General features: G+C 42.2%; 2 protein-coding genes across 2 annotated transcripts; both read right to left on the bottom strand.

Annotated features, from left to right (window-relative positions):
- Positions 1-458: 458 nt before the first annotated feature.
- Positions 459-3,029, bottom strand: ntaq1 (N-terminal glutamine amidase 1). Its single transcript, XM_072370171.1, has 6 exons — positions 2,948-3,029; positions 1,972-2,071; positions 1,543-1,593; positions 1,307-1,455; positions 1,090-1,214; positions 459-1,016 (listed from the first exon to the last, which is right to left on the bottom strand). The coding sequence occupies exons 1-6, from the start codon at positions 3,007-3,009 to the stop codon at positions 868-870; spliced, it is 636 nt and encodes a 211-aa protein (XP_072226272.1). The 5' UTR covers positions 3,010-3,029; the 3' UTR covers positions 459-867.
- A 637-nt stretch (positions 3,030-3,666) lies between these two features.
- Positions 3,667-9,361, bottom strand: bop1 (BOP1 ribosomal biogenesis factor). The gene is made up of 16 exons (XM_072370457.1): positions 9,191-9,361; positions 8,232-8,402; positions 8,017-8,115; positions 7,560-7,714; positions 7,373-7,490; positions 7,101-7,202; positions 6,797-7,009; positions 6,523-6,684; positions 6,354-6,434; positions 6,187-6,256; positions 5,233-5,365; positions 4,901-5,084; positions 4,522-4,813; positions 4,342-4,426; positions 4,132-4,239; positions 3,667-4,044 (listed from the first exon to the last, which is right to left on the bottom strand). The coding sequence occupies exons 1-16, from the start codon at positions 9,305-9,307 to the stop codon at positions 3,891-3,893; spliced, it is 2,244 nt and encodes a 747-aa protein (XP_072226558.1). The 5' UTR covers positions 9,308-9,361; the 3' UTR covers positions 3,667-3,890.
- Positions 9,362-10,525: the final 1,164 nt, after the last annotated feature.

A 10,525-nucleotide genomic window follows, 5' to 3' on the forward strand; every position in this document is an offset into this window, starting at 1 on the left:
CTGTCCTAAACCATCACCAGAGCCTTGAGACCAGCTCATGCTCGCATTAGATTCTGCTGCAGCTCTCTGATCAACTAGTTTTGCATTTTAAAACTAAATTTCACTGTTGGCGCTCTTATGAATGTGAACAAAGTGGACGGCAGAGGGAATCAAAGATTTTTAAGTCTTGGTACAAAGTTTTCAGTAGTTGTTTCCAGTAGAGTTAGTTTAACAGCAACGCAGCGTTAGCAGCAGGCTAATGTCCTGCTAAAGCCAAAAGAAATATAATTTTCTTTTATGAAGCTGATGTAATGATTGCAGTTACTGGTTAAACTTTAAGCCATTTCTCTGACAGAAAAACAAGTTAAAATGTCATTAATTCAGTCTTAGCTAATCTTCAAACTGATCAGATTTATTGTTTCCATCAATGTTACTTTCTCATCTTCAGGCACTAACAGTAAAGTCAAGATGCTCAAAGGTGCCATTAAAAGTTTTTATTGTTCAATAAATTCAATACAAACAATAAATTAGGTCAAATCAAAATCTACAGCTCATTAATCTTACTGATTTTATGTCCCATTAGTAACTAAAGGATCATTCTCTTTATTGATTGTGCAGAAGCTCAGCTGGCTGAACATCCATCATACTTACATTTCTACTTCTCTGAGCTCTACTTGCTGGTATGAAGAAATCAAACATCAGTAGGACACCTGTGATGTCACACAATGTCACCCTTCACTCAGAGTTCATCGACAATCGTCTTTAGCGAAATCAAATCTTATTAAACGAGCTTATTTACATTGACCAGCAGAAGGTGCCATAAGATCTTCCACCTGGACAAGACATCCAAACCGTGACATCCAACCGGCCGTAGCAACAAAATTACGACTACCGAGATGCTGCCGATGACGAGGAAGATGATGAAAATGAGGAGGGATTTCCTGTGTATCTTTGCAGGAACTGGTCGAGGCTGTAGACTGTCCCCCAGCCGACAGCAGGGTTCATACTGATGAAGTCGTCTAGGTTCATCTGACTCTCTGAGGAGGAGAAGCATCACTTTATGACGACATCATCGTGTCTTCATAAGTCATAACTGAGGGGACTTGTTACCTGAAGTGTGTATGGGGGGGTACAGCGGAGGTGGCATCTTCCAGGTTCCATCAGAGTTCTTCATGTGAGATCGATCAGACGCAAAATTCAAAAGGAAGCTGTCAGCAGGAACCATGCGCAACTTCCTGTCACAGACACGGGCAGATTTTAATGTGATATCACTCAGGTGATACCTGTGATTCCCAGGTGTGCTGCGTTAGGTACTCAGCAGCTTTACCTGTGGTACTCAGGTTTGATGTTGCGGTCTGAGCGGAAGGCCTGGGCGGCGTAGAGTTGTAGGCTGCAGGGAAACGATAGCTCAGAGTCCAGGTCATAAACCAGAGAGTCCGACTGAAGACCCACCTGGATCAGGATCACATGGTAATCCTGGAACACACAATGAAATGACCAATGGTGTCAAAATAACATCAGCACTGTTGGTATATCACAGTTAGAATCAAACAAATTACAAACCCAGATTACTGGCTGGTCCCCTCGTCCAGACTTCTGTTTCCACAGAGGAACCTGATGGGGGGAAAAACAGGAGCATCCCTTAAGATCAAGAAAGTTGCTCTTTAGAAACACATCTGTAAAAATCTTACTGAATGTACAGGTGTTTCACAGAACCTCACAGATATCAAACAGAACCTGCACGTATCAGAGAACCTGTCAGAAATCTTTGGAGAATCTGAAAATGTTTTATAGAGTTGATGATATTTTCATGGATCAGTAGATTTTTGTCTTTATGGAAACTTCAATTGTTTGATACTTTGTTAATATAATCTGACAGATATTTTAATGAACCTGCAGATGTTCTCCCAAAACTGCAGAGGATTGGTAGAACCTGACCGATTTTTCCCACCTGATGTCCCAGCAGCGTCATATTCTCCTGTGTGTTCTCACCATTCTTTTGTCATTAGAGATGAAAACCACAAACAGCTGTTCCAGTGGAGCTGTTCTCTCTGTTCTAAAGTACTCACAGAGCTTCCAAACATTTTCTTCACTGCAGAGTAAGTAAAGACAAGAAAACTGACATTCACAATCCAGAAGAACCTTCAAACACAGACTTTCTTAAACTCTACACTCCTTAAAATAAATAATAATGTCAATATTCTCAGACTCTCATTCTGTCTGCCTAAAACTCTTTGCCAAATTTGAAGTTTAGATATATGTCCGACTTGATCCTGCTTTGCTGAGATGTCATGCAAATGTAGGCCAACCTCACAAGACAAAATCAAGGCGGCTGCAGTTTTTGGAGCCAGGAGTCTCAGCTGCTCTCCACCTGCTGCAAGGCTGCAGGGAAAGATAAGCTTCACCTGGCTTTCTTAAATTGGAAAAGCCATTAAGAAGAGGCCGATGACGCTAAATTGAATAAATAGCGGTTCTGAATTATTTATCAATGACCTTCCATTTTTAAGAGCACGGAGAATCTTGTTTTTCCTTTTATCGATTATTGCATTAAGAGGCTTCTCAATAATGGAGAGACAGTGTTTGCAATGCTCCTGACAGAAGTTCCCTTCATCCAGATCAGATGACCATTTCTGCTGATCAATAATACTATTTAGAATGCTTTCTTTGATTAGCTTTTAATGAATTCTGATCGATTTACCAGTAAAACTGTTTTCTGAATCAACAAAAAGACCCAAATGGCTATAATTAATTTTAAATGATCATTAGAGCTAATTATAAAACTAAGCTCTATAAAACTAACATCAATCCGCTGCTCACTGAACTCTGAGCTGTTTCTGACAGCAGCTCATAGTCACAGATTTTTATTCATGCATCGACAAATTAAAGCGCAACACTGCGGACCAGTGGACAGTAGCGTTATGTATCAGAGTGTATGCAGCATGAGAACTGAGTACATGACTGTATTTACCAGTAACAGCTGGTATAAACGCAGTTTTCGCGTCTCGGTGCGATTCGATCTGCCCTCCTCATGATTTGGGAGTTACACTGAAAACGCTCCGCCGGAAGTTCGTTCATGACGTAACATCCAAACTTTCAAACTTAAACCCTCCCCATAGTCACAGTGAAATTGATTAATTAAAAAAAAAACGACTGGTAAACAGTACACAGAAACACAAGTTTTGTACATTTTAAATCTCATCTTGATGCTCAGATTCTAAATCCAAAGTGTTTACAGGTATGAAACCATGTCTCCCTTTTGTAATGAGTTCATAAGTTAGGTTTTGTCAAAAGAACAATCCTTGAAACAGTACTTAATTTAAAAAGTGGCAACCGATATTTCTTTTCTGGAAATGTTATAAGGGTGCTATAAAACCCACATATAAGGCTTCACAGTTGTTTTCTGATACAAATAGAAAGTTCCTTATTTTCTCTGGCAAAATAATTCACATACGTGTCTGTACCTGAGTCTGTACTGTGCAACTGATGCAATCTTCAAACCAGCACAAGCAGATTTCTTATTTCCTGCCAAACAACACTCAGACCGATTTAATTCAACGCAAGCTTGTTTCAGGTGCCTTATTACTTACTCGATCACCAAGGCTACAACAGGGAAAACTGCTAAATAAAACCTCAAACCAGTTCTTTGTTGTTGTTTCTCGTTGATTCAAACAACAGAACAGAAACTAATCGTTAACAGGTTACAATTTATTGAAAACAAACAGAAAAATAATGACAGGAAATGATATCTTTACTTCTGTTAAGAAAAACAGCCTGTGGTATCCTAATAACCAACACTGACTAGTTGCTGGGACACTACTGGCAGGCAGACACAGCCACCTCCATCCACATACAAAGGGGTTCAGCTTGTCCATCAGGAAGTGACCACAGAGAGCAGACTGCTGTATAGTTTGCTAGGTGAAGAGTCGGATGGTGGCGTCGGCTCCGGAGGAAAAGATCCAAGGCTGTGTGGGATGAAACTTCACATCTAGAACACCGAGGTCATGAGTGATCACGTGACCTCTGAGGACTTTCACTGGGACTATCAGCGGGTTCTGCAGCAGGTCACTAGTGGAGAAAAGGAAGATGTTAACATTTTCCCCTCAGAGGACCTGTGTACCAACAAGTGTTTTTGGGCATATTTGCGAGTATTACTTGTAAACAGTCCCGTGACAGACGATAACTGATCCATCATCAGATGCTGAAGCAAACAGAGGGTAAGCTCTGTGATAGGCCACACTCCTCACTGCCTTCTTATGGTGTCTAAACACAGGAAGAAAATAATAACATCAACATGGTCAATGCTTAAAGGAAGAAATTAATAAGTTACTTAGTCTTCCGTATGCATGATTGACAGGTAAATACCGTAGCATCTTGTATGGTTTTGTTGAGAGATCGAGGTCGAACCAGCCTAGCCTGCAGTCGTAGCTCCCACAGATCACATGATCACCTGAAGGCAGACAGGCAGCAGAGATGTGAATGTCTTAAAAGGTTGTGCTAAGTGTGAGCAAGTGTAGTACAGACTGTTTTCCCTGATCAACTTACCCCCGGGGTGGACGGCCATGCTGGAGATCCACTTGGAGTTGGACTGTAGCTTTTTGGTCATTTCCTGCTTGACTAAGTTATAGATCCTGACAGAACGCTGCGTTGCCACAAAGAAGTAGGGCCTGACAGGGTGGAAGGACACACACTGAACTAGGCCTTTGTTTTTCCTGAAAGGGTTCTGGCTCCGCCTTCGGCTCACCTGGTGGATGAACACCTGCAGGTGACTCGAATGATCTGGCATCACTGATGCCAGGTAGTCTCCTTTAGCGTGCCATGTCACCTGATTAACAGCCTGAGAGGATAAATAAAGACCAGTTAGTTTATTCCAGGAATGGATGATGATGATCCTGTAATCAACCAATCAGATAGACTATCTCACTTTGGGATGTTGAATTTTGAGCCTGATCCCCTGATTTAACTCCTCTCCCTCAGCTTCAGACCAGACAATAGGATCCACTCCTTCTGACGGCCCTTCCTCTTGCTGACTGGTAAGAAGTCGATCTGTCGACGAGATGACCTGTCTGTCTGCCACAGAGGGAGACAGGATCAAGACCACAGATTCCCTGAAAACCAGAGAGAGATGGGATGTGAGAAGAAAAGACAGACAGACTTTCATTATAACTTGTCTGTCTACAGTTGATAGATAGGTTAAGATTAAACCACACGGTCATCCAGGTAGACTTGCGGACAGGTTAAAATGCAAATCCTTACAGAGCAACAGCCAGGAGACACACAGATGGATTCGGGTTCCATGCGACGCTCTTAACGGCCCCGCCCACCTGGACTGTCTTCATACAGCGCGACGAACACACTTCCCAGAATCTGACCGAGCCGTCATCACTACCTGCAAATATATCAAATATACAAAGATGACAAGTTACAACACCGACTTTGATAATTCCTCTCTTATGAGCCATGGTGTTGACGTCAGAGTCCAGATTCTAATCACCCCCATTGAGAATCTTTAAACTTAGACTTTAAACTTTAGACTTTATATGCACAAAGATTTCAGAAAGTGCTGCATATTTTGGACTGGTGTGCAAACTGTGGAACGACCATAATGAACACTGTGATCAAGACAGGATAGTTAATGCGTGACACCATTGCCGGCAAGGATGTAAGACCTTGTAAACCCCAAAATTCAAGTACATGTGAAATGGGAACATCTGGGGATGTTGTTGAACTCCCTACAGTGTTACATGTGGGGGTCCTGAAACTTTCCCCACTCAGTTTAAGAGTGTTTTGTTGACCTGAAGTCAGGTTCGGCAAAATAAACAAAGCACCGTAGTCAAGGACATGTGCCTGGTTACCAGTGCTCTTCATAACATTTTTGTTTAAGAGCGTATGATCCCCTCTTCTGTTAGGACCTTTGAATAGCGCTGGTATCCTCTTGATTGCTTCAATTGCTGGGCTCTGTAGTTACTGGCTTGCTTTATGCTTTCTAGTGTTTTAATTAGCTAGTACAGCTGTTCTAGTCTAAATACTCAGACTGATATCTATTTTCTTCTGAACATTTTTCTTGTTTTGCTTAATTTCAGGGAGCTTAATTTCAGATTTTTGGCCTTAGTTCATCCCGAAATGATAAGAGTCAGTTTTTTGTCACATATATTTAAAAGTTTCAGTCCTGATAAATGGAATAAGACAAATGTTGGATGAGGCTATTACCTGAAGCAAACCACTGTCCTGATGGAGACACACTGATGGAGCGAACAATGCCGCTGTGACCTTGATACACCTGAACACAAAGGAAAGAAACAAAGAAAACAGGTACATGATGTCAAAGTCAGGCTATCTGACAGCAGAGTGTTTTTATTCACACGTGTGTGTTTTACCAGAGACTGTGTTGTTGGAAACGGCTGAAGGTCTTTTGGTTTGGGAAGTTTGGGAATCAAATCCTCTGGATTCACATTCACCTGCAGGCAGACAGAAAGTAAGTAAGGACATCCAGCTTTAAAGTTACAGCGCCACTTGCTGGATGGATGACAAACTACTGTTAGTTACCCTCATTTTCCTCTGTCGGGGACACAAATAAAGGTCCAGGCAGCGCTCAAACCTCTCATGGATGAACCGGGGAAATGCTGGAACCTGACGCAGGCTTGAGAACTTCATAGGGACAAACGGCAACTTCCTATCTGATGGATCCTGCTGCTCCCACAGAGCTCGCTGTAGAGGGTCAGACAGGAGGACGAACAGGTATAGAGAGCAACAGATTGTTTAATCACAGATTTTTGTGCATTCTTTAAACTACTACAAGGGAGAACATCAGGTGACACACCTCCTCGTCTGTGAAAAGGTACTCAGGTGGGGGGTTGTAAGACTCCTCGTGACCAGGAAGAGGGATTTTGGGAGCAGGCAAGTGCATCCTGTGTTTGGCCAGAATGGAAGAGTCCTCATTGGCCCACAGGTCGTAGTAACGGGTTTTGCTGTCATCCTCCACCCGCCGAGGTTTGATCCAACCCATCTTAATAGCATGTACCAGCTTCGAGACCTGCAGATGGGTGAGATAAAACAGGTGGAGTCAAAAACATGGTCATTTAAAAAAACAATCATAAAGAAACTGCGATATGTGTATTTTTTACCTTCTCCTTTTCAGTCAGTGATGGGATGAAGCTGCGTTTGTCTGCAGGTCTGTTAGTGACTGGATGAATCATTACTTCATTACTGAAGAAATCCACTGATGGCTGAGGAAGAGGAGGAGCAAAAGTCAGCAACAGTAACAAGGGTCATATTTACTGATTTAACATTCAATGGTAAACCACTCAAAAACTAAGACAGGTAGGTGTCCTGGTGTGTGTGTCCGGTGCACAGGCTCACCTAAAATCACCCAGATCAAGCTGAGAGTGACGCTCACCTGGTACTCTTTGAAGCTGAGGTCTCCGAACTGTCCTCTCTGGAGACGATTCACCAGCTCCACCTGCTCGTCTGACAGCACGATGTCACTTCCTGTCTGCTTGTCGTGGACCGTTCTCCTGCAGATAGAATGTCAGTATTCCCTCTTTAAAACTATAGAGGAGACAGGATGATGTTAACCAGCTCACCAGTAGTCGGGGTTCTCCATTTTGTCCAAGAAGTCATCGAGCTCATCCTTGTTCCTGATTGGCTTAAAGATCTTTTTCCCATCTAGATTGTAGCCAATGTGAGGAAAGTCTTTGTACCACTCCATGGGAATGTTGCCCACTGTGTTTCGGATGTCCTGCAGAACAATCAGAACCAGAACGTTGGAGAATTGTATAAACAAACAGGAGGTAAGGAAAGGTGGAAAGAGTAGAGAACCTAAAACAACAGGCTCCCAAAGTGAGAATATTTCACCAACCCTGGAGAACCTGACAGAACATGTACAGAGATGACTGAGGAGCATGTGAGAACCTGACAGAAGACATACAAAACTAACTGCTGAATATCAGAGAACCAGACAGAACATGGGAAGACATGAGAACTAAGAGGAACCCAAAGAGGAACACAGAGACTGATTTTCAAAAAATTAACTTGCCCCACCTCTTCATCTGAGGTGTCATGTTCGTACTCATCTTCTTTCTTCTCTCCTTTTCTTTCGCTCACTCCGTCTTCCTCGTTCTTGTTCTTCTGTGCAATCGTCTGCAGTTAGAACAATGTACGGATGACATTCAGGAGAACAATGACAGATACAGGCTGAACAGGCGAGCCACGTCCAGCCAATCAACAGTAAGACTGATATACACGTTTAGGACTACCTGCTGACTTGGACTCTCCACATCGTCGTCATCATCTGATCCTTCCTCCACATCCTCTTCCTCAGAGTCACTCCCAGAATCCTCCAGTCCTGAGTAGACACTGTCCTCACTGTCTGATAGATCTTCATCATTCTCATCTTTCTCAGCAGGTTTGCTGTTAAAGTTAAGGAGCTGCAGAAATGACCAGACCGGGACCATGATCTCACCTTACTCTATTAAACAAGCCACTTGATTTAAACAAATACATTGTTGATTTGGTGAAAGCTTAAGGGACAGCAGCTGTGTTGACATTATAATCAGACACAATGTTCAACATGAATATAGAGTTTGCAGACAACTTAAATAACAATATTACAAGTATGTGAACTGAATTTGATGGGACAGCAGTGTTTTTTTTAACTATGCTGGCATGACAAAGTTCCGAAACAAACAGCGAAGCATTTACTACACTAATAACAACAATGCTGCTAGAAGGCAGAGGGTTTTTCATTGATGTTTTCAGAATTGGTCATTAAATAGAAAGCAGCCATTGTGATAATGCAATGTTAGCTGTTCTGCGTTTGTTGTTAATAGAATAGTTTAGAGGGTGATTGTATCAAATAGCTTCAGCAACAATAGTGTCTTTATTTTTGATGAGAACTTATTTGGCCATGGTTATCATGTTTCAATACAGAACTCCATTCAGAATCTGACTATTTTAAGCAGAGCGGCTTCTCTGCAGCCACTAAGTAACATCTGTGGTAGTTCCTGAACTCAGTCATGTCTGCAATTCAGTTCGGTCCCGTTTTGTAAACATTATCACCGTCACTACGGCAAATTGCCACTTTTTCATATCAACAGCAGCGTGTTTTGCTTTGCCTTCTCCCTATTAGCATGCTAACAGCTAACCACCAGCTCCTAACTCAGTTCCCTCAAGTCATTCCTCTACTATTCTTAAAGGCTGCCAGTGTGTGTCTAACCTGCTCCTGTTCCTCTTCCTCGTCGTCTTTACTCCTCTTCTTTACTGTTTTGTCTCGTCCTTTCTTCATCCCTGCTTTCTGTCCGGTCTTCTGCACGTTTCCACTACTCCCCTCCATTGAACCACGTGGGAAACTTTTGGGGTCAGAGGCAATACGTCACATGCAAGTGGAAGCGTTTGCCGCTGATGCCACCTTCTGGCCAAATGCATGGACTGTATGGCGTCTCAAAACGTTATTATTACACGTGACTGTAACTTTACACCTGCAGCTTCCGTCTCCCCCTCGTGGCAGTGAATGTAGTTACACAAACACCACAAAGCTGCTTTCATTGGGAGAATTTCACAAAGCTGCATGCTCCTCCTCATCGTCAAAAGAATTTCATATTAAAAGCCACCCATTTCAGAAACGAACTACTAAAACAAATCTTCAAAATATTTGTTTTTCTGTCTTTTTGTTTTTAATTATTGCACATTGAGGTTCAATATTTATGAGCTGATCTACAATGTGAAAGAGAAAGAATACTGTCATCTGTTGAACTGTAAACATCAAGGTGATTAATGAGAGTTGTGTCTTGTTTTTTTATACTTTTATAACATAAAAGAATCAACATAATACATGACTTAGTCATTCAGTGTTTAATCGAAGTCAATTCCTTTGTCTTTCTATGATTGAACCTGTTTTAACCACTGGGAGGATGAATCAGGAGAAAACAACAGCAGGGCAGCTCAGAGCCTCACCCTCTCTGGCTCATTTTTCTCCCTCAGAACAGACTTCTTTCATCCCTTCCTCATATTCCTATTTTTCATGTTACTGAAAGGAAAACAGGACTCATCAGACCAAGACAGCCTCCTTATTTAGTCTAAATCCAATTCAGGCACTGGTGCGTCCACTGAAGTGTGTGGTAATGGTGGACGGGTTATTATAGGCACTTTGACTGGCCTGATACACAGTTCTACACTCAGTAGGGTGATACTCTGCATGCTGAAAAATGTCTCCAAGGTGATCCGTTGGTCTGAAACACATGGGATTATTAATTACCCTGCAACATCAATGATCCTCCATCTGCAGATATGACCTTCTTCCTATAAATTGGTCTTTGCCACAGCAGACCAAGAACACCCCACAAAGCTCCAGTTTTAACCTTATTGGCTGGTCCTTATCAAAGTGGTGTAGGTCTTTACAAATTTGTCTCAAGTCTAGCACAGATAACCGTCTGTACAGTGTCTGATAACCCCAGACCACACGTTATTGCCAGATAATCAGGGTTATTCGATTCATCTGTCACAGTGTTGTGTATCATAATTGCATCCGCCGCATTCACATTCAAATAAACGA

Source organism: Leuresthes tenuis, unplaced genomic scaffold (genome assembly GCF_036924035.1).
Source record: "Leuresthes tenuis unplaced genomic scaffold, fLeuTen1.0.hap1 SCAF_18, whole genome shotgun sequence".
Taxonomy (NCBI): domain Eukaryota; kingdom Metazoa; phylum Chordata; class Actinopteri; order Atheriniformes; family Atherinopsidae; genus Leuresthes; species Leuresthes tenuis.